Here is a 24378-nt window from a genome sequence, read left to right on the forward strand (position 1 = left end):
ACTCCTGAGAGAGTTGGACTGCAAAGGCACTGGAAAAGGGGTGCCTCAACTCCTAAGAGAGTTGAATTGGAATAGAGATCACAGTCAATCACAGAGGTAAAGTTTAAAGAGACAGGTACTGGTAAGATTTACTTTTAACTTTGGATTAAGCAATAATGCTAAGAAAATTATTGAAGAAATGGGGGAAATCCACCACTGAGGAATCCCTCCTCCAGACCTACCCACAAGCAGCCAGCAGCCCCAGCAGCCCGTGCTTTTGTCACTTGAGCCTGCTGCAGGCTCCAGTCAGCCAGCAACGATGTGGTATGCACAGGCTGGCTGGAGAAATTGCCTCCTAGAAAAATTGGGGCACTATGCTTGGAAGAACCCTGACCTTCAACAAACAAGAGCTCCAAAAGAGGTTTATGTTTGATGTCATTATCAATGAGCTCACCTTCTACCTGGTGGCTGAGACAGAGACTGACATGAATAGGTGGGTCCAAAGCATCTGCCAGATCTGCGGCTTCAGTCAAACTAAAGAGAGCACTGACACCCTGAGAAACCTTTCTTCAGTCAGTCATAATCTCTGCTCTTCTCCAGCTGAATTCAGCAGCTCCAGTCAGCCCCTGCTCAGAGCAGGGTCAGCGGCAGATAGTGAGGATGTGTACACCTTCAAGGCACCCAGCAACACCCTGTGTATGGAATTTGGAGACCTCCTAGTGGAGTCAGCCATAGCTCCCCCACCACAGCACCACAAGACACCTCTGTGGGACAGCCCTCAACAGAGACCTCCAGCCAGTGACTACAAGTATCCAACACGAGGTGAAGAAACTGCCTGCTGGTCTGCTAAATCTCTAGAAAAGACTGTCGTGGATCGATCAGACACTGCCAGCTCTGATGACAACTATGTGCCCATAAACCCATGGGGATGTTCAATTTCTGACATCCCCATGAGCATAATGCCCCATCACTTTGCCAGCCAAGGAAGCAAGATCCAGCCACCCCCGGTCAACATCCACCTCAAGCCTGGCCGAAAGCAAAGCCAGTACCCCTTGACCTGAGTAACAACACTGTCATCAATGAGCTCCCTTTCATGACACCTGTCACCAAGTCTTTGTCCACGGTCAACCACACCTTTAACTCCAGCTCCTCCCAGTACTGCAGTTCCATCTCCAATACAGACTCCAGAGACAGTGAGGTTTAGAACTATGTCCCTATGCAGAACCCAATGTCTTCATCACCTGTATCCAGTGGCACTAACAGCCCAGCTCCAAAAAAGAGTACTGGCAATGTGAATTACATAGCCCTGGACTTTCAGCCAGTCTCCCAGAGCCCTCATCGCGAGCCATCCACATCGTCTGTCACATCGGATGAGAAAGGAGAATATGTCCAAAAAGGAAAGAAAAGACCCAGGCCCTACAAAAGACCATACAGGAATGGACAAAGATGCGGCAGTCCTCAACACCGTCCAGAGATGCCAAGCTATGTAAGGATGGCCATCCCTGACACCTCCTCTCCTTTGTGACTTTTGTTCAAAAGATGTATGTGTGTTCTGTATGTATGGTGTGGCCACACATGTGTGTATGAAGTGTGATGGTAAATGTGTGATTGTTAACAAAAGAATGCTATTGTGTTGTCTTTGAATCGTTTAATTGCTGGGGAAGGAGCAATAGTTGTTAAAGTACAGGTTACTTGGGAGGGAAATTTCTGCTTTTTTTTCCATGGAGGGTGAAGAGCTGTGGATTTCTTCCAGACTGGTATGGTTTCATGAGGCAGGACCCCCTGAAGCAGTGGCCCAGGTGATCTGAATATTTGTTTTCATTTAAATTTGGTCATTTTTAGAAATGGTAGTGGTCACAGTCAATCACTTTTAAAAGGAAAAAAGAGGAATATGATATAGAAATGATACTTTGTATTGGAATGGATCTTCATTTGTTGATACTAGTTAGGTTTTCTAGATATATAGATATTCTTCATACCATTCAAAGACCAATGGAATATATGGTATATAAATGGTTTATGGTTTTTCTTGACATTGAGACACAACTGCTTCTGGTACACCAATTATATCTGAGAGAAAGATGGTTATCCAAGAAACTCATTATGGAGTTTGACTTTGACATGGTAAGACCAGCCATTTGGTCAAAAAGCTACTCTTGCCTAAACTGTTTAACTGTTGCTTTATAAACTGGACATGCAGGACCCACAGGAAAATGCCTAAAGGGTTCCTGCTTCATGGAGGAGTACAAACTGCCAATGCAGGACAGTTTAGAATTCCCTGCTTCATGAAAGAGTCTGCCAGACATTCTACAGGACACAGAAAAAAGATGACAAACTGTCAATGCAAGTGGACAGTTTAGAATTTCCTGCTTTGCTGAGAAGTCTGCCAGACACATTGTGGCCTGTAGGCTAAAGATGGATGCCCCAAGGTTACCAAGAAACTTTGGGTGACTGTCTAGGAAGCAAGGTGTCTCTGTCAGTTCTAGAGTTTATATATTATCCTTCTGTGGTCTTTGATGGAGTTGAAGATAGATAGATAGAATGGTTAAAATCTTATAGTTCTTACTTGATAACTGTTTTGTTATATATAAAGAAGGGGGAGATGTTGGAACCCAACCCCCATGGGGTCTCTAAGAGTTGTTTTCCAGCATAACCACAGGTACCTCCTGTTTTTCTGACCTCACCCCACTGGGATCAATATCCTGTTGTGAACCCTTTGACCTGGGATTTTTGTAAGTTTGTATATAAGGCTGTTCCACAATAAAGGTGGGAGACATTCTCTCAGAAAAGGACCAGGAGTCTTGTGGTTCATCCAAATCTCCAGGCTTTCGCCCAATACTTGGACTTAGTGGCCAAGAGCAGCCACAACCCTGTCTCAAAAAAACAACAACAAAAACAAAAACAAAAAAATTCACTTAAACTTCTCCCCTCAGTCAGTCTTCTCTGGTTCTGAGCCCCCCATTTACTCCAGACCCATGAACAAGCAATCATTTTTGGCAAATAGCTTGTTTCTTTTACCTTTTTTTTTCCCACTGCTTTTACCTGACAGAACTTCAGCCCTGGTGTGAGTTGGTCATCTTCTCGGCCCCTTAGCTTTCTCTCACAAACCCATAATGCCTACATCTAAACTCCCATCAGAGGGAACTGCTCCACTTTTCTATCTAAGGCCATCCCCTCCATCTGTGACCTTGATCTCATTCCTTCTTGTCTTTTCAGGTCTTTGCTCCTTAAGTTAACATACATACACATGGTCAGTGGCTGTGCTGTACATAGTTGCACAACTAGAAACTTTCCAAACATCCATCAATAAAAGGGATGTTTAGTAAATTGTGGTATAATGTGCAACCATGGAAGTTTTCCATGCAATACTCCTTTACATTGTATGAATATATGTCACTGTGATTGGTTTACTAGAGAAGCTGATTGGCCAATAACCGGATAGGATAAGCTTGGTTGGGAGAACCAAACTAAGGACAGCGGGACGAAGAAGGGGGAGTCAGAGGAGTTGCCAGCCAGACACAGAGGAAACAGGAGGCACAAGATGAAAGAGAAGTAATGCCACGTGGCAGAATGTAGATTAATATAAATGGCTTAATTTAAGGTGTAAGACTTAGCTAGTAGAGAAATGGCCCAGAGGTTAGGAGCACTAGCCTGTCTTCCAGACATCCTGAGTTCAATTCTCAGCAACCACATAATGGCTCATAACCATCTATAATGAGAGCTGGTGCCCTTTTCTGGCTTGTAGGTATATGTAATAAATAAATCTTTAAAAAGAGAAAAAGAGTTAGCTAGTAACAAGCCTGAGATTTTGGCCAAGCATTTATATTTTGGTTGTGAGCCTAGCCATTAATGGCTAAGCCATCTCTCCAGCCCTTGGTTGAGCACTTATAATTATTGTAAACCTCTTTGTGATTATTGGGGATCAGGCTGATGGTGGCTCACAACCATCCGTAATGAGATCTGGTGCCCTCTTCTGGCTTGCAGGGATACACGCAGACAGAACACTGTATACATAATAAATAAGTCTTAGAAAATTAAAAAATAAAAAAGATTTATTTATTAATTGTGTTTGTGTGTGTGTGCACGTGTGTGAATGTGTGTGTGTTCACTGTGGTCCACATGTGGAGGTCAAAAAACAATTTTTCAGGAGTGTGTTCTCTCCTTTCACTTAGGATTGAACTCAGTCAAGCTTGGTGGCAAGAGCTTTCATCTGCTAAGGGATTGCTCCAGTACTAATTATGTGGGTTTTTGTTCTTTTCTTTTTTAAGACAAGGTTTCCTGGCTGTCCTGGAACTTGCTCTGTAAACTAGGTTGGCCTTGAGATCCACCTGCCTGTGCTTTTCGAGTGCTGGGATTAAAACCTTCACCACTATCGCCCATCTATGCATGTGACTTTTATCTGTAAATTAAGTGCACTGGTGTGTGCAGTGCCACCAGAAGTCAGAAGAGGGCAGCAGAGCCCCTGGATCTGGAGTTCCAGGTGGTTGTGAGTAGCCATGTGGGTTTTAGAAACAGAATCTGTGTTCTCTGCAAGTGATGAACCAATCTGCCTTCATTTTAGGCTTAAAAGCCACCTTATATTAAAGGCAAATAGGCTTATTCCTGTTTATGATTAAACCTCTTTTCTCAAGGACTAGGCAATGCCCCTCCTGTAACCTTAGCTACAAATGGTTCTATACTCCTTGTTCCAGGAAACAGCAGCCATGTCTGTTTCAAGAAATAGTAATAACCATCTTGCTACCCTACCTTTGTTTCACGTTTCACAAGGTTGTTATGACTCCCTTGTTATCAGCTAGCTTGCAGCTATTTCTTTGCTCCAGAAGGTTGAACTTGTTATGCTTATGTTCTGCTCCTGTAGCCCCGTCTATTTTGTCCACCAAATGTCCCATTTGGAAACCCCCAACCCCTGAGCTATAAAAACCTTGTTTTCCACACATCCAAGGTTGATCTTTGGAACCCTACTTTTAGGTGTAGATGAGTAAAAAAGCTTGCTTTAATTAATTTAGCCATGATGATTTGGGTCGATGTGTTTTCTCCTTGAATTTTTGGGATTAACGCAAAGAGCAGCGAATACTGTTAAGGAATCTCTCTAACTCCATCCAGCTCTACTATTATTTTGTACGTGGATGTGGGGTTACACAGTCATGAGGTTAGCATTGTTTTTCTCACCGTCTCATTTTTTCAAAGACATCTTTTATTTGCATGGCTTTTTGTATGTAATTTGCTTGGTGCTCTGGAGGCCAGGAGAGGGCCTCAGATGCCCTGGTACCACACAAGGTTGTGAACCACTAAGTCGGTGCTGGAAACCAAATTTGAGTCTTCTGCACGAGCAACAAGTGCTTTTAATGGTTAAGCCATCTCTCTAGCACATTTACTTATTTATTTGTTTATTATTTATTTATTTATTTTTCGAGACAGGGTTTCTCTGTGGCTTTGGAGGTTGTCCTGGAACTCGCTCTGTAGACCAGGCTGGCCTCGAACTCACAGAGATCCGCCGGCCTCTGCCTCCCAAGTGCTGGGGTTCCAGGCGTACGCTCTCAGGCCCGGCTTCCACCACTCGGTTTCTAAGACCGGAGTCCTATTTCAAAAGCTAATGAAGCGCCTAGAAAATAAGGAACTCTGAGCTTCACGCTAGTAAGATGCTCGGGATGGGGAAGCAGGCTTTCGGGCGGGGGTGGGCGGGTCCCGGCTACTCTAGCCCTTAGGCCCCGCCCAGGCCGCTTCGCGTACGGTTGGCGCCAAACTTCCCATCTCTTCTCGCAGAGGGAGTTCCTGACTCTCGCGAGAGGCGCCGTTCGCGCGCTCGGCTGTGGCTGCGGTTCTTGTGAGGTGAGACTCGGTTCTGTGAGGGAGTCTCTGGAACGAGAAGCGGCACTCGAAGTTCGCTGCTGGGCTGCGAGAACTGGGGTCGCCACAGCTAGGCCGCAGGGCGGCTGAGGAGGAGCAGACGGAGCGGGCGGGAGGCGTCCGGGGCGGGAGGATGGCGGGCCTGCCCCTGAGGCGGCGTCTTCTCGGCGCGCTCAGACCCTGGGACCAAGCGCCGGGACAGAGAATGTGGGGTGAATGAAGTTGACTGGATGGGAGGGAGGATGAGGAGGCTGGAGAAGACGGAAGGGAGATGTGATACTTTTAGGGAGGCACCCAGGCCGAGTCAGGGCGCTGGGCTCCTTAAAGGTGAGGCGCCTCTCCACGACCGCTGGGAAAGTTGTACGTTTCTTACGAGTGTGGGAAGGATGTTGGATTTGTTACCCATACTTCTCTGGGAGTTTGAGGACCAGGAGGGGAAATAGACATCAATGTCTAAAAAGATGTGTGACGGTTGTCAGGGGGAGAAAGAAGCTTCGTCAACAACTAATTCTTTACATATACTAAGAGAAACCAGTTTATTGATAAAAGCCCTACCGCGTGCTTTACTGATTACTTGCTAGTAATTGTAGTTGCAAGTCCTGTTTTCAGAACTTCCATTAGAGTGGAACTACATAGCCGGGCATTGGTGGTGCACACCTTTGATCCCAGCACTCGTAAGGCAGAGGCAGGCGGATCTCTATGAGTTCGAGACCAGCCTGGTCTACAAGAGCTAGTTCCAGGATAGCCTCCAAAGCCACAGAGAAACCCTGTCTCGAAAAACAAAACATAAAAACCCAAACTATCTATCTATATGTCTGCACTTGATGTTGCTAAAGATAACCTTGAATTTCAGAGCCTCTTGATCTGTCTGAGGACTGGCATTACCAAGCCCATGCACCCCTATACATACACCTAGTTTATGGGGTACTGGGAATTGAACCCAGGGCTTTGTGAATGCCAGCCAAGCCCTCTACCAACTAGGTTACATCTGCATTCTGTGTTGTGCATGTGTACAGACAAGGACTGTTGTCCATACCGGCTTCCTGGGTTCCTACTTTAGACTCCTAAATGTTGGTATTACAGTGCATATCACTGTTACTGGTTTGGAATTCTTTTTTAATTCCTTTTTTCAGTAAATAAATATTGAGTATCTGTTGTGTACTGAATTTAGGACATAGTGGTGGAACACAAAAAGACCTGTCTGATTTTTGTTCTAAGGGGCTACATTCAATTGTAGGAGAGTAACATTAAATAAATAAAACTTAATAGAGAAACGATGATTCCTATAAAGCTTATGCATGGTGATGTTAATTCTTATAAGAGGATTCTGGGCCATCGAGGAGGCTTATCAGGTAAAAGTGCTTGCAGTACAAATCTTACTTGAATTTGATTCCAAGATGGTGAAAAGAGAATTTCTGGAAAGTTGCCCTTAAGGCTTCCACTTGCTCACACACACAGGGTTATTCAATTTAGGGACATTTGAACGGTCTCTTTCTCTAAGAGTCTCAGGCTGGCCTTGAAGTCGTGTAACTGAGGATGGCCTTGAACTCATTTCCTCTTGTCTCTACTTTCTGTGTGTTGGGATTACAGACTGTTTCATCACTCCTGATTTGAGATAGATTTTCCTGATGAGAGGTCATGGTTAAAATGTGAAAGAAATTAGGGATAAAGGAAGAGCTTTCAAAGTACATGTAATGCTATCACTTGGGGAGGAAAGGCAGGAGGATAAGGAGTTGGAGGCCAACTTGACCTATATAAGACCCTATTTCAAACAACAAAATTGGTGTTCAATGGGTGAGATTTACTGTGCTTGAAAAGGACCTGGGTTCTGTTCCCACCACTCAAACCTGCTTGTAACTCTTAGTTTCTGATGATGCATCATCCTTTTGCTTCTTTGGACACCTATACATGCATGTTGCTCATAACACACAGGCAAATAGATAAGTAAAAATAAATCTTGCATACTCCCAGTATGCAGGAGGCAGAGACAGGTGGATTTCTGAGTTCAAGGCTGGCCTGGTCTACATAGTTCCAGGACAGCCAGGGCTACACAGAGAAGCCCTTTCTTGAAAAAACCAAAACAAATCTAAAGCAAAATACTGTTCTACCAAACGTGAGTGAAATAAGGTAGACCCTAGCTCTTGTAGACCTAGCTGGTCTCGAACTCACAGAGATCCACCTGCCTCTGCCTCCTGAGTGCTGGGATTAAAGGCGTATGCCACCACCACCAGGCTTGTTTGTTTTTGAGACAGGGTTTCTCTGTAGCTTTGGAGCCTGTCCTAGAACTTGCTCTGTAGACCAGCCTGGCCTTGAACTCAGAGATCTGCCTGCCTCTGTCTCCCAAGGGCTTTGACTAAAGGTGTACGATGCTGCTACTGCCATCTGGCAATATCCAGGTTCTTTACAGTAGAGATAGTTTTTGTAAGGAATTTAAAAAGTATGAGAGAGAGGGGGTATGAAATGAAGTCGGCATAGTATAAATTTTATTCTTTTGTTTGGTTTTTGGTTTTTCAAGATGGTTTCTCTGTGTAGCTCTGACAGTCCTGGAGCTGGCTGGATCTGTAGACCAGGGTGTCCTCAAACTCAGAGATCCACTTGCTTCTGCCTTTTGAGTGCTGGAAGTAAAGGTGTGTGCCACCACTGCCCAGCTAAATTTTATTCTTTTATATTCATTTTTGTTTTGTGTGCATTCATGTTTTGTCCAAATGTATGACTGTGTGAAGGTGTTGAATCCCCTGAAGTTGTAGTTACAAGCAGTTATAAGCTATCATGTGAGTGCTGGGAATTGTACCTGGGTTCTCTGGAAGAGTAGCCAGTGCTCTTAACTGCTGAGCCATCTCTCTAGCCTCCTTATTTTTTTATTTTTTTTCCTTAAAGGGTCTCTTGGTTCAGGCCAGCCTTAACTTGCTATGTAGCCATGGCTGACCTTGGGTTCCTGATTCTCTTCTTTCAAGTGCTGGGTTACAGTTGCCACTATGCCTAGCAAAAAATTATTTTTCCCTATTGAATTTTTTTTTTTCCCTTTTTTGAGACAGTCTCTAGCCCTAGCTGTCCTGAACTTGCTATGTAGATCATATTGACCTCAACTCAGAGGTCGCCTGCTTGTTTCCTGAGTGCTGTGTTTAACATGTGGACCATCTCTTTTTTTTGAGACAGGGCTTCTCAGTGTAGCCCTGGCTGTCCTGGATCTTGCACTGTAGACAAGGCTAGCCTTAAACGCAGAGATCCACCTGCCTCTGACTCCTAAGTGCTGGTATTAAAGGAATGTCCTGTCACCGCCTGGCTGAAGGAAAATATTAAGGGAATATTTCAAAAATTAAATAGACAGGATATATTGAGAATAGGGAGGAAGTGTCAAAGGTAATTTGTAAGTCTTTTGTTGATTGTCACTGAATTGATGACATATAGTTGTTCAGTTTTGTATATGATGAGCTAATAAATGTCCTTGAGACAGTTGAGAGTTGCAAAATGGATAATAGGGATCTGCAGTCCCAAATTGTGGTCTAGGTTGGAAGAATAAAAATTTGTAACCTAGGGACTGGAGCGATGTCTCAATGGTTAAGAGCACTGGCTGTTCTTCCAGAGGACCTGGATTTGATTACCATCTACTTGGCAGTTCAAAACTAACTTGAATTCTGACATCTTCTGGTCTCCACAGACACTGTATACATGTGTGATGCACAGACATATAGACAGGCAAAACACTCATGTATATCAATATTAAAGAAAACATGCAGTTATTTAGTGGTAGGATCTGCATTACACCTTGGTTTTGATTAGTGGTTTTCCTCCATACTTACTGTCTTCTCTACTTTTTATCTTGGATGAAATTGGAATGTGGTTTAAATGAGTGAAACATGACTTGCACTGTGGATGGAACTAGATTGTGTGATAGTTAGGAAGACTGTTTTGGATGGATAAAAATAACTTTTTTTTCTTTTGGAGGAAAAAATGTTAGAGCAAGAAGAGAATGGCTTGTTTGAAATACCAGATTATGAACATGTAGAAGATGAAACTTTTCCTCCCTTCCCACCTCCAGCCTCTCCTGAGAGAGATCCTGCAGAAGCTGAACCTGATGAAGGTGTGTATTGAGAATTTCACAGGTGTCCCTTTAACTTTGTTTTGTTTTGTTTTTTAGTTTTTTGAGACAGAATTTTTCCATGTAGTCCTGGCTGTCCTGGAACTCTCTGTAGATCATACTGGTTTCAAACTCAGAGATGTGCTTATTTCTGCCTCCCCGAGTACCGAGATTAAAGCTGTACACAACCATGTCCCTGGCCTTTTTTTTTTTTTTTTTTTTTTTTTTGTGGAATTTTGAGACAGGGTTTCTCTCTAGCTTTGGAGTTGTCTTGGAACTCTCTCTGTAGAACAGACTGGCCTCTGCCTCCCAAGTGCTTGGATTAAAGGCATTCGCCATCAATGCCTGGCCCCAGTTTGTTGGTTTTTAAGACAAGATTTCCCAGTATATTCCAGGCTAGCCTTGTTCTCACAATTCTGCTTTAGCAGATTAAATTAGAATGATACATTTTATTAATAAGGCTTGAGTTTTTTTTTTTTTTTGTTTGTTTGTTTGTTTGTTTTTTTTTTTGGTTTTTCGAGACAGGGTTTCTCTGTAGCTTTGGAGCCTACCCTGGTACTCGCTCTGGAGACCAGGCTGGCCTCGAACTCACAGAGATCCGCCTGCCTCTGTCTCCCAAGTGCTGGGATTAAAGGTGTGCGCCACTAACGCCTGGCTAAGGCTTGAATTTTTAAAAAATTACTGTATTTATTCATTTGTGTGTATCTGAATGTGTATGTGTGCGTGCGTGCGTGCGTGCGTGCGTGCATGTGTGTAGGTCAGAGGACAATTTCCAGAGCCAGTTTTCCCTTACATTATACCATGTGAGTATAATTAGTCAGGCTTTGTGGCTAGTGCCATTACCCACTGATTGATCTTGAGGGCCCAGGGCTTACATTTTGAAACACTAAATTTTGATCTTTTTCACTAGAATCAGGGAGTGGAGCACGAGTTCCTGTACCACCAAAGAGAACAGTTAAAAGGAATCTGCCCAAGCTAGATGCTACTAGGTATGGATAGTTACTCTCATATACTTACAGTTTTCCACACAGTGCTTTTCTTCTACTGTTACAAGCTTCGGTTGAGTGATTTGGAAATCAGATAGTTCTGTAAGCATTTTCCCCTTTGTAAGTTTTTTCTTTTCTTCTAATTCAGGAGGAAGTATTTTTTTTTCCTCAGGATCTTGGTTTTGACATGGCTAATAAACCTAAAATTCAATATATTATTTCTTTCACAGATTAACTTCTGAGAGAGGGCTTCCAGCTTTAAGGCATGTGTTTGATAAGACAAAATTCAAGGGGAAAGGTCATGAGGTAAGAAACATTTGATCAATTTTTCTTAGTACCGGGCATTGACCCAGGACCAAGTGCTTGAACATGTGCTAAATAGTACTATTGGAATATATTCCAGCCCTGGTTTTTATTTTAGACTTCTATGTACTCACTTTAATTTTTTTTGAGATAAGAGAATTACTACCTAGCCTTGGCTAGCTATGGTGATTTGAATAAGAATGCCACCCCCTCATATGTAAAAGCTTAGTCACTAGGGAGTGGCACTGTTTGAAAGGATCAAAGGATTGGGAGATGTGGCCTTGTTGCCACTGGGGTTGGGCTTTTATGTTTTTAAAAGCCCCATGCCATGCCCAGTCCTGCTCAGTGTAGCCCTTACTAGTTCAAGATGTAGCTCTCAGCTGCTGCTAGAGCCTTCCTGCATGCCACCATTCTCCTTGTCATGATGGAATAGACTGAGAGAGTGAGCCTTTGAGCCTGTAAGGGAGACCCCACTTAAAATCTTTTTTTTTTTTTTTTTTAAAGATTTATTTATTATGTACACAGTGTTCTCTCTGCCTGAAGAGGGCATTACAGATGGTTGTGAGCCACCATGTGGTTGCTGGGAATTGAACTCGGGGCTTCTGGAAGCCAGTGCTCTTAACTGCTGAGTTATCTCTCCAGCTTCTTAAAAAAGATTTATTCATTTATTATGAATACAGTGTTCTGCCTGCATGTATCCCTGCAGGCCAGAAGGGGGCACCAGATCTCATTACAGATGGTTGTGAGCCACCATGTGGTTGCTGGGAATTGAACTCAGGACTTCTGGAAGCCATTGCTCTTAACTGCTGAGCCATCTCTCCAGCCCCTTAAATGCCTTTTTTTCTTTTCTTTTTTTTTTTTTTAGTAGTAACCTTGGTCATGGTGTCTCTTCACAGTTGATTTAAAGGATGCTAAAGTGGCCTTTGGTGGGGGGTGGGAGACAGGAGGGAGGAGAGAGATTGAAAGATTGATTCTCTGTGTAGTCCTGGCTGTCCTGGCACTCACTGTATAGACCAGACTGACTTCAAACTCAGAGATCTACCTGCCTCTGTCTCTCTAGTGCTGGTATCAAAGGTCTGTGCCACCATGCCTGGCAGCTTTGTTGTAATTTTGTATTACTGTTTCTCCTCAGTGAGTATGGCTGTGGGTGTGCATGTGTGGTGTTCCAGAGGTCAATTTCAGGTGTGCTTCCTTAGACTTTAATCCAGTGAGCCTTAGTATCAGCTTATCTTTGTTTCTTCAGCATTAAGATTGTAAGAGTCTGCCACTGTTTAGAGTTTCTATTGCTGTGATGAAACACCACGACCAAAAAAAAGTTGGGAGGAAATTGTTTATTTAGCTTTTACTTCCATATTGTTCATCATTGAATGAAGTCAGGATAGGAACTCATGGTACAGGAACCTGGAGGCAGGAGCTGAAGCAGAGGCCATTGAAGAATGCTGCTTACTGGCTTGCTGACCATGGCTTGCTCAACTTGCTTTCTTACAGAACCCAGGACCTCTTGCTCAGGAGTGGTATCACCCGCAGTGGCCTGGGCCCTCTCACATGAGTCATTGATTAAGAAACTACCCTACTGGCCTGCCTGTAGTCTGATCTTATTGAGGCATTTTCTCAGTTGAGGCTCCTTCCTCTCCAGTGACTCTAGCTTGTGACATAAGAAGCCAGTACAGCCACTATACCTGGATGTGTTTTATGTGGGGCTAGGAATTGAATACCGACTCTCAGGCTTATTCTCCAGGCATGTAACCAACTGAACTGTCTTCCCAGCCCTATCCTACTATATTTCCCTCTAATTTCTAAAAATCTGTGTCTAAAACAAAATCTGTATTCAATGCTGTTATTCAATGCTTTCTGAAATTTTTGTCTTATGCTTCCTTCTAGAAGTTTCTTAGCCTTACAAATATGACAGCAGTGACTTTGGCATTGCTTTTAAATGCTAAAATCTGCTGACAGGGTCAGCTGTGAGATTGAGTCTTTTGTTCAGCATTTTTATTTTTATGTGTCAGGCTGAAGACTTGAAAACGCTAATCAGACACATGGAGCACTGGGCACATAGGCTATTCCCCAAACTGCAATTTGAAGATTTTATTGACAGAGTTGAAAACCTAGGAAATAAAAAGGAGGTTCAGGTAAGTGTGATTATCGTGCATGTCATTCACAATGCTCAGTAGTACAAGGATGGGTTTAGTTGAGGCTGAATTGCTATTAGGGTGTCTTTTGAAATTTGTCTTGTTAGACAGGAAAATTAATAGCCATTATTTGAAGAACAACCCTTTCAGATATGAATAAATGATTGTTTCCTCCCTAACTTATTGATAAAATGGGAAAAATGTCTCTTTTTCAGACCTGTTTAAAACGAATTCGACTTGATCTCCCTATCATACATGAAGATTTTGTTAGCAATAATGGTAATTACAAGTTTATTTACTTTATCACAGCTTTTAGAAATGGGTCTAGCTGGAGTAGGAGATATTATATATACAACTGAGGTCTTAACCCATATTTATGTAACTATAGTATACTTAATAGTTGTACAGTGAGTTAAGTCTAAAATTTGATAAATCTAGAATGTATTTAAGTATGAGTTTAATGAGCTCCTATTTATTTGTGTGGGTATTGATTGCAGAGAACAACCTTTCCCCATGTCAATCCCAGGGATTGCACTCAGGTTGTCAGGATTGACAGCAAGTGCCTTTATCCACTGAGACATCTCCTTAGCCCAGTAATTTGATACATGTTTCTTTTTTGTTAGTTTTAGCATACAAAAGAATGAGTTTCAGACAGGTATGGTGGCACATGCCTTTAATCTCAGCATTTAAGAGTCAAAGGCATCTTTGTGAGTTGAATACCAACCTAGTCTACATAGTTCCAGAACAGCCAAATCTACTTAGACTCTGTCTCACTCCCTCACTCCTTCACTCCCCGCCCCCAGAAGAATGTGCTTCATTATGAGATTTTCATGTGTATGTCATTGTACTTTGTTCAAGTCCATGTTACCTTTCCTTGACTCCTTCCCTTTTGAACTTTATTTCCTAAAGATATGATTGTAGCCTGGCAGGGTTGGTACACATGCCTTTAAATTCAGCACTCAGGAAGCAGAGGCAGGTGGAACTTTCTGAGTTTGAGGCCTGGTCTGCATAAGGTGCTCCAAGGACAGCCAGGGCTACATACTGAGACTCTATCTCATATACATAAACAATCAGAGAAGATACAATTGTATTATTATTATTATTAGACATGTTATAGAAAATATAAAGTAGGGACATTTTAAACATTTATTTATGGTGTGTTTGTGCTCACGTGTCATGGCATGTGTGTGGAGATCAGGACAACTTCTGGAGTTGGTTTTTCCATCATGTAGGTTCTAGCAGTTGAATAAAGGTTGTGAAGGTTGTTTTGAGAACCCGCTGACTTTATTGATCTTTTACAGTTCTTGCTAGTACAAATACACATTAAACTAGAGTGTTCATATGCATATAAATCATTAGAAAAACTGTCTCTGGGAAATTAGGTAAAATAATTTGTTGGTGGAAATTTTCATTTCATTCAATGTGTAGACTCTTGAACTATGAGTGGTAACACATGTCTGTAATCCCAGCATTTGGAAGGTAGAAGTAGGAGAAGTAATTGGATGTTTCTCTCCTGCCCGCCTGTTCCCAAATACCCAAGACCTTGTAGCTGATTCTCAAATAATTGACTCGGGGGTTTAATATAAATTATAAATGCTCAGCTGATAGCTCAGGCTTGTTTTTAGTTAACTCTTAAAGGATTATTCCCAGCAAGGAGACACACAAGTTCAAAGCCAGCCTTGATTACATAGTGAGTTTGAGGCTATCTTGAAGTATGCAAGATCCTGTTTCCAAAAAAAAAAAGTCTTAAAGAACAGATCCATGGCTATAGGACTTTAGGAAGACTTACGTGACTGTTCCTGGTATTGATTGCATTTGTTAGTTGTACAGTGCAACCATAGACAGTCACATACATCAAAACAGTTGGTTCCTGCCGACAGAGTCTGTCTAGTTATCAGATTTTCTGTGCGATGGCTCCATACATAAATATTCTTGACGTGTGTGTGTGTGTGTGTGTGTGTGTGTGTGTGTGTGTGTGTGTGTGTGTGTGTAGGGGGGAGCATTTCAAGACAGACAGGGTTTCCTCTGTGAAACAGCCCTAGCTGTCTTGGAACTTGAGTAATAGACCAGGCTGACCTTGAACTCAAGAGCTCCATCTGCCGGTGCCTCCTGAGTGCTGGGATTAAAGGTGTGCACAACCCCCACCCTACTTAAAACTTTTTAACATGTATTTTTAATTATGTATGCATCTGTATGTGTGAGTACTTTTGATGCTTCTCTGTTTGATGGAAATCCTTTGCTATGTCTTAGTTTGGTGTTACATTATTGCATTTCTTTTTTTTTTTTTTTAAGATTTTATTTATTTATTTATTATGTATACAGTCTTGTGCCCGAATGCCAGCAGAGGGCACCAGATCTCATTCAAGGTGGTTGTGAGCCACCATGTGGTTGCTGGGGCTTGAACTCGGGACTAGAACAGTCAGTGCTCTTAACCGCTGAGCCATCTCTCCAGCCCTGCATTTCTTTTTTAATTAGTAATATAGAGTGTGGTTAATAGTAGACTCCACACAGAATCTTTTTATGGATTAAATTAACATGAATCATTCAGAAAATTATAAGTACGATGGCATGTAAAATACATAGAGTTCTAAATCTGAGATCCTTATATTTTTCTTCCATCTTTTTGCTTATTTGTTTGTAAACCTGAGTGCTAGGACTCCAGGTATCCATGTATGTTGAACAAATAGATCCTAAATTGTAAAAGTTAAGTGGTTTCTGGGGCTGGGGAGATAGCTCAATGGTAAAGTGCTTGGTTTGTAAGCATGAAGACTTGAATTTGGATTCCCCAGGACCCATGTAAAAGCCAGGTGTGGTTGCATATATAGTTCTAGTGCTGGGAGGTAGAGACAAGAAGGACCTGGGGCTTGCTGGGCAGCCAATCTAAATCAGTTATTGAGCTCCAGGTTCAGTGAGAGACCTTGTCTGAAAAGATAAGGTAGAAATGATACTGGAAGACACCTGATGCTGACCTTGCCTTCACATAAACATGCTTAAACATACCACATTCACACACAGAGAATATTCAAGTATTTGATTAATTCATCTTAGTTAATACATGTTCTTATATAAAAACATGTTTGCTTTTATCAAAAATATATTATTGTACAACTTTAAGCAGAGTGTGATTGAACAATTCTACCAAAAGTCTGGGGTTGGGGCTGGTGGTGGTGAAATGGTTCAGCGGGTAAAGGCACTTGCTACCAATCCTCACAACCAGAGTTCAATCCCTGGAACTCATGTGGTGGAAGGAGAGAATCAGCTCCTATGAGTTGTCCTCTAACCTCCATAGCATGGCATTCATGTGCACATAAATACACACTCACCTGTTCATGATGGATAGATGTAATTTAGAAAGTTTTGGGCTAATAATATAATTATTTGAAAATAGGACTAGATTAATGTTTCAGATTTTAGTTTTACATACAGAGGTCTACACATTGAAACAGAATTTAGAATCACATGGACTATGCTTTTTTTAATTATTATTTATTTATTATGTATATAACATTCTGCTTCCATGTATATCTGCACACCAGAAGAGGGCACCAGATCTTGTAACAGATGGTTGTGAGCCACCATGTGATTGCTGGGAATTGAACTCAGGACCCCTGGAAGAGCAGTCAGTGCTCTTAATCTCTGAGCCATCTCTCCAGTCCTGGACTGTGCTTAATGAGTCCTTTTTTATTTTTTATTTATTTATTTATTTATTTATTTATTTATTTATTTGGTTTTTGTTTTTTCGAGACAGGGTCCGTCTGTGTAGCTCTGGCTGTCCTGGAACTTATTCTGTAGACCAGGCTGGCCTCGAACTCACACAGATCCACCTGCTTCTGCCTCTCAGATGCTGGGATTAAAGGTATGTACCACCACTGCCTGTACACCACTTTTCTTTTCTTTTTTTTTTTTCTTTTGGTTTTTGGTGTTTTGAGACATGGTTTCTCTGTTCTGAAACTAGCTCTTGTAGACAAGGCTGGTCTCGAACTCACAGAGATCCACCTGCCTCTGCCTCCCGAGTACTGGGACTAAAGGCGTGAGTCACCACCGCCCGGCTCACTGCCTGGCCTTAATGAGTCTTTTATTCCTCCCCCTCTTCCTTTCTTAGGACTGAGTGTTAATTAAACCAGAACCTTTTACATGGCAAGCAGGCCTTACTACTATTAAGTTACTCTGTCTCTCCCAGCCCCTCTTTGTTCATTTCTTTTTCTTGAGGTAGTCATTTCATTCTGTAGCCTGGGCTGACCTGGAAACCATTGTGTAGCCTAGACTTGCCTCAAACTTGTGGTAATTCTCCATGCGAAGCCTCCCAATTGTTAAAATTAGGTGTGAGCCACCACACCAAACTTTAGCCCCTCTTTTTTTTTTTTTTTTTTTTTGCCCCTCTTTAAACAAACAAACAAAAAAAGGAGTTGGGGTAGGAGTCTTGAGAGATGGTTCAGTGATTAAGAATCATTTACTGGCTTTTCTTCCAGAGGACCTTGGTTTGGACCCAGCACCCATGTGGCAGCTAACCGTAACTCCAGTTTTAGTGCCAGGAGATCAGATAACCTCTTCTAGCCTCCTTGGGTACCAGGCACACACATTGTACAGGCAAAATACCCATAAACATAAAAATGTAAATAAAAAAATTGTGTGTATGTGTACATGCCAAAGGGGTCTGTGTTGGGTATCTTCTGTCATTCTCTGCATTAGTATTTTAGACTTGGTTGATTTGTGAGTGTTTTGCCCACATGTATTTATGTGCATAATGTAGATGTGTGGATACCTGGTATCCTTGGAAGTCAGGAGATACAGAGAGTTTTGATACATTGTATGGGTGCTGGGAACTGAACCTCTGTAAGAAAAACAAATGTTCTTAACCACTGAGCCATCTCCCAGCCTTTCCACATTTTTTTTTTGTTTTTTGTTTTTTTTTTTGGAGAAAGGGTCTCTCACCATTTTCCTCCCAACCCTGTGTTACAGTGCTGGGGATCTGAACTAATGCTTGCATAGTAAGCATTAGTACCCATCGATTCACCTTCCAGCTCTAGTTCTTCATTTTTTGAAGCCCGTTCATAAATGCTGGAAATTTTGTTAATGTTAACTAATATTTTTTCTTTATTATTTTTCTATAATTATTATATTTCTATAATATTAAAAATATATTTTTGGTTTTTTTGAGACAGGATTTTTTTGGCTGTCCTGGAACTTACTCTGTAGATCAGGCTGGCCTCGAACTCACTGAGATACACCTGCCTCTGCATCGCAAGTACTGGGATTAAAGGCGTATACCACCCCTGCCCTGTTGTAATTATATTTTAAGAATTTATCTACTTTGTATATGTGAATATCATGCAGCTTTATTTGCTAAGCCATCTCACTGGGCTTCTATCCTTTCTTCACTTGGTTGTTTTTCTCCAAAGGAAATCAGGTATTAATTTTTTTGTTTTTGTTTTTCAAGAGAAGTTTTTACTATGTTGTTCTTACTGTCTTAGAACCTGCTTTGTAGACCAGACTGGCCTTGAACTCACAGAGATCCCCCGCCTCTTTATTGTCAGTCAAGTCAGTGTTCCATCTTAAATTTGAATCAACTTATTTCATTAAAAGTAAAAGCTGGAATTTCCCCTGAATCAGTATAGTTAGTTTTCTTATCCTCTTCAAACTGTGTTTACATGTCAACTCATTTAAATCTTCCTGACTAAACTCCCGGTCATTACTGATTCTCCTGCTGTTTTTTTTTTTTTTTTTAAGATTTTATTTATTTATTATGTATACAACATTCTTCTTCCATGTATATCTGCACTCCAGAAGAGGGCACCAGATCTCATAACGGATGGTTGTGAGCCACCATGTGGTTGCTGGGAATTGAACTCAGGACCTCTGGAAGAGCAGAGCAATCAGTGCTCTTAACCTCTGAGCTATCTCTCCAGCCCCCTCTCCTGCTGTTTTTTGTTTGTTTATTTTATTTTATTATTATTTTTTTTAATCTTTTTCCTTTTTTTTTTTTTAGGACAGGGTCTCAAACCTGGTGGTAGTGGTGCATGCCTTTACTCCGAGGCAGAGGCAGGTAGATCTCTGAGTTTGAGGCTAGCCTGGTCTACAGAGTGAGTTCCAGGACAGCCAGCCCTAAACCCTATCTCAAACAAACATACAAACAAACAAGGTCTCAAGTAGCCCAGGGTAACTTTGAACTTGCAAAGTAGCAGAACATTGAACTTCTCATTCCCCTACCTGCCTCTACAGCTATCTGTTGTGCTGGAATTACAGGTCTTTACTACCACATTTGACTTCCTTATGTAGTTTTATTTTTGAGACATGGTCTTTATTTCTGAAGCTGATTATGAGGTCACTACAGATGAAGACTATAGCTTCTATCTCCCAAATATGGGGATTATAGCAGTTTGCCACCTCACCGAGTTTATGCAGTACTAGAGATCAAACTAAGGGCTTTTTGCATGCCATTCCAGCCAAGCTACCTCCCTAGACTCCTTTTACATATTTAACATATCCATTTGATGTAACTTCCAGCTCACCATAAGAGTGATTTGTAAATATTTCTTATATTTACTTGACCCAGCTGTACTGGGCCTATTCTCCATACCTTACAGATTGTTTCTTCGGGTCAGGCCACTTGCCACTTTAAAACTTCTTTGGCTGAATGCTGTATAAGTTCTTTCTCAACTCCTCTAATAGTATAGTTGTGTTAACTTTTTATTTTCTGCCACAGATGAAGTTGAAGAAATTAATACCCTCGATGCAACTGCTGCTGGATTTGATCCCTTTTTGACAAGCTCATCTGACAGCAAGAAGTTGGCGTCTGAATCAAGTAGAAGCCTAACAGAAGAACAGCAACAGAGAATTGAGAGAAATAAACAGCTGGCCTTGGAAAGAAGGCAGGCAAAGCTACTGAGTAATAGCCAGTCCCTAGAAAATGGTAAATTTTATGCTGTTTTTTATGAGCTATCATATAATATCGAGGGCATGTAGGAAATTTTAACATCTTTACTATCTCTTGAAATAAAATACCTCTAGGAATAGAAAAGTGATGTTAAGTTTATGTATATTTTAGAGAGAGTGTCAGTGTATGTGTGTTTGCTATTTGGAATCTGTAAAGAATGTTTAAGTCTAAGTTGGTTTTCTGGATAATTCTCTTAGAGTGCCAAATCCTTCAACAATATATTCTTCTCTGACTTAAAGCACTTTACACATATTTTTAGGATCATACTTAGGAAAATTATTATTGTGGAATCAATATATTTTAGTTTTGGGGACTGAACCCAGCACTTTGCACAAGCTAGGCAGGTATTGTACTAAGCTAGATCCACACACACATACTCTCTTTCTCTTTTTGTTTGTTTGTTTTGAGGCAGGATCTTAAACTAATTCTATATCCTAGTCAGGCCTTGAACTTGCCTTTACCTTTTGTCAGCCTATAGGCTTGCATCACCACTCCAGCTTATGATACTTTATAATGCAGCATCTTCTGTACTAACTCAGGATTAATAGTAATTTTCTGTGATGTAAATAGGGTACTAAAATGCCTTTTTAGGGAATGGCAGACACTGGAAATTGAAACAGAGTCTTGGACAAGCTAGGTAAGCACTCTTTCAAGGAACTGAATCTTCAGTCCTTCCTTAAATTTTAATTTTGAGTTTATGTTTTACTAAGTTAGACAAGTAACTTCCCACTTATCCACTTAATGATCTTCTGCCTCAGCCTCCTAAGGTGATGGGAATGCAGTTGTGTGCCATGCACTTGGCTACTAAAATGCTTTCTAATACATTGTCCCACTTTTGTGAGTTACGCTTTTTATAGTTGTCTGTACCATCTCTTTCCCACTTTAAAAATTGCCTTAAACTTCCCATTTTTCTTTTCTCTTTTAATAAACAAACCCTTATGTCAAGGGCTCACTTTTTGTTTTTTTGAGACAGAATTTCTCTGTGGCTTTGGAGGCTGTCCTGGAACTTGCTCTGTAGACCAGGCTGGCCTCCAAATCACAGAGATCTGCCTGCTTCTGCTTCCTGAGTGCTGGGATTAAAGGCATGAGCCACCAACGCCCAGCCCCATTTTTATTTTTAATTTATTTGTTCATTTTGGTTTTTTGAGACAAGGTTTCTCTGTGTAGCCCTGGCTGTCCTGGAACTCACTCTGTAGACCAGGCTGGCCTCGAACTCACAGAGATCCACATGCCTCTGCCTCCCAAGTGCTGGGATTAAAAGTGTGTGCCACCATAGTCGGCAGTATGCACAATTTTGTTCCTTTCCCCTTCAGAGGTCAGAAGAGGGCAGTGGATCCTCTGGAACTAGATTGAATGATGGTTGTTAAGCCACCCACCATGTGAGTGTGATTAGAACCTGCAAGAGCAGCAAGTACATTTCACTGCTTAGCCATCTCTCTAGCCACAAAACTGAATTTAAAAAATTATTTCTTTACTGTTTTATGTGTATGAGTGTCTTGCCTGCAGATAATGTCTGTGTACCACATGTGTGTCTGGTGCCAATGAGAGCCAGAAGAAGGTGTCAGATCTCCTGGGACTAGGATTACAGATGGTTGTGGGTGTTCTCTCTAGTTCCCCTCAAAACTGTATTTTAAAAGAATTTATACTACATTGTATGAAATTATTGAGAGTTAATTTAAAAATAATTTAACGTTTATGAGCCAGGTTTAGTGGCATACATCAGCACTTACTAGACTGATACAGGGAGATTAAGTGAGGGTATCTTGAGCTACATAGTTCTGGGCTAGCCTGAGCTACAAAGGAAGGACCTTGTCACTAAACAAAAGTTGGGAATGAATCTGTTCGTAATCCAGTTTCCTTTTGAAGTGGAAAAAAATAATTACAGCAAATGAGGTTGGAGAGGTGGCTCAGCAGTTAAAATAAGTACTTGCTACTCCTTTAGAGGACCTGGGTTTGGTTGTGAGTACCTAAATCATATGATTAACAGTAGCTTATAACTGCAGTTCTAAGGTATCTAGTGCCCTCTTCTGGCCTTCTTAGGCACCCACATACTTCTGTGTGTACACATACATGTACATATAAATAAAATAAAAACCTACAAAAAGAATTGTAGTAAGTAAATAACATGTTGTATAATGTTTCATCCAATATAACAATTCTCAAGCAAATGTTGTGGCCTAGTCTTGATTTTCTTTTCTTTTTTTTTTTTTTTAAAGATTTTATTTATTTATTATGTATACAACATTCTGCTTCCATGTATATCTGCACACCAGAAGAGGTCACCAGATCTCATAACAGATGGTTGTGAGCCACCATGTGGTTGCTGGGAATTGAACTCAGGACCTCCGGAAGAGCATCCAGTGCTCTTAACCTCTGAGCCACCTCTCTAGCCCCTAGTCTTGATTTTCAGTCAAGATAAATCTCATTTTTATCTTAACAAAAGATTTATTAATATATGAGAAATCATGAAGGGGTAGAGAGATGACTCATTGGTTAGGAGTACTTTGCAGTTCCAGAATACCAGAATTGTGTTCTCAGCACCCACATCAGGTGGCTTATAACTGTTTGAAACTGTAGTTCCAAGAGATTTGTTGACTGTAATCTCAAGGGGCTCATGCACTCTCGTGCACATACCTACACATAATAAAAAATAATAACAAATATTAAAAATCATACAAAGATGTAATGATGGGTAGCAGTGGCTTTTTGCCATCTCAAAGTATACTTGACACTAGGGATCTAATACTCATTTTTCTGTTTATATTATCTAACTTAAAATTTAACCAGATGCAAAAAATGTCTTAAAGTTTGTTTCTTTTTCTCCCAGATCACTTTGACATAAAACTTAATTGTGTTTGTGTTGACATTTTGTTTGTGTGTGCACATATTCATGCTCCTTCGTGTGCCACAGGATACAAGTTGGGACAACTTGAGAGTCTGTGCTCTCCTACTGTTGGGTCAGTCAGGCTTGACAGCAAAGCACCTTTACCTACAGAGTCATCTTGCCTGCCTTACATCTGATTTCTTTGGATCTCTAATTTTATTATTTTATTTTTTTTCTAATTTTATTTTGAACGAGAAGTTACATTTGAGTAAGATTGAAGAGTTGAATGGGCCCTTTTTGTGTGAGAGTGCTAGGATTTAATCCAGGGCCTCATGTTGCTAATCTATATTCATTCTGTAATTGATTGAGCTACATCTGCTTTCCTGGGACCCTTGGCATTTTAAGTGTGTTTTATGCATGTGTGAAAAACTGGTTTATACTTAGACTTTAGTAATCATAATGAGAGGATTATAGATTTGTTTTTACCAAGTAAGCTTTGGAGAGATTTGTATTTATCCAGACTGAGTCAGTTGCTTATAATTAGTAATAATGATATGATCCCTTTCTCAGATGTGTTAATGAGTACATCCTGGGCACAGACAGTAGAAGAGAGCAGTACTGGTGAGGATCAAGAAGAGCCAAGTGGATTAAACACAGACACTGCAGATGGCCCACATGATGTTCCTTCTGCCAATACAAATGAAGAGGAACAGTTCAAAGCAGAGGAAAAACAGCTGGACCATACTAACACAGACTAATCCAGAAATATTCCAAATAGCCAGATTTCTACAATAGAATCCTGCAAGTTTGGGGTTATTTGTAAATCTTTCTACTTTGTATAAGTCTGAGTCATAAGACTTCATGTGGATTCCTGCTTAAAATACAATGTGTCTCTTAGCTATTTTAATACATCTATTTATTATTTTTGGTGTTCTGCATAAATTCAGCTTTATAAGCTGTTTCCAATTTGCACTGAATTCTTTCTCACTAAATTGGGTAATGTTTTAAAATGTAAATATGCACTGACTATTAAGAGTTGTTTTTATAAAGAAATGTATTTTGCAAACAATGCTCAGGATTTGCATTTCTCACCATGGTTTAGTTACATAATTTAAACTTTTGCTAAAATGGTTAAGGGTTTTGATGGTAGTTTTGTTGAGACCCACTCTCATGTCGTCCTGACTGGCCTGAAATTTGTGGTGAACCTCCCTATTTTTGCCCTCAAGTGCTAGGACTACAAGTTTGTATGTCATCTTGATGGGACCAGATGAAGAGAACCTGACTGGAGTTTGGTTGCT

General features: G+C 41.0%; 1 protein-coding gene and 1 non-coding gene across 3 annotated transcripts; both read left to right on the forward strand.

Moving 5' to 3' along the window:
* Positions 1-5662: 5662 nt before the first annotated feature.
* Tipin (TIMELESS interacting protein) lies at positions 5663-24149 on the forward strand. Of its 2 annotated transcripts, none has more exons than XM_027411366.2 (8): positions 5663-5808; positions 9772-9907; positions 10815-10893; positions 11121-11196; positions 13200-13322; positions 13538-13601; positions 20026-20232; positions 23651-24149. In XM_027411366.2, the coding sequence occupies exons 2-8, from the start codon at positions 9778-9780 to the stop codon at positions 23836-23838; spliced, it is 867 nt and encodes a 288-aa protein (XP_027267167.1). In that variant the 5' UTR covers positions 5663-5808; positions 9772-9777; the 3' UTR covers positions 23839-24149. The 2 variants fall into 2 exon arrangements, with proteins under 2 accessions (XP_027267167.1, XP_035299657.1); XM_035443766.1 differs by lacking the exon at positions 5663-5808 and adding an exon at positions 6054-6153 and having other exon boundaries at positions 9785-9907.
* On the forward strand, positions 15112-15247 carry LOC113835251. The gene has a single exon (XR_003484626.1).
* Positions 24150-24378: the final 229 nt, after the last annotated feature.

The sequence above is a fragment of the Cricetulus griseus genome, chromosome 4, assembly GCF_003668045.3.
Source record: "Cricetulus griseus strain 17A/GY chromosome 4, alternate assembly CriGri-PICRH-1.0, whole genome shotgun sequence".
NCBI lineage: Eukaryota > Metazoa > Chordata > Mammalia > Rodentia > Cricetidae > Cricetulus > Cricetulus griseus.

What these genes read in the sequence shown, in the direction of transcription:
- Tipin (XM_035443766.1), top strand. Translation starts at nt 6,057, where the DNA reads ATGGGAGGGAGGATGAGGAGGCTGGAGAAGACGGAAGGGAGATGTGAT. An exon ending in TCAAGGGGAAAGGTCATGAG is followed by an intron (nt 11,197 to 13,199) that starts GTAAGAAACATT and finishes TTTATGTGTCAG; the next exon opens with GCTGAAGACTTGAAAACGCT. An exon ending in AGATTTTGTTAGCAATAATG is followed by an intron (nt 13,602 to 20,025) that starts GTAATTACAAGT and finishes TTTCTGCCACAG; the next exon opens with ATGAAGTTGAAGAAATTAAT.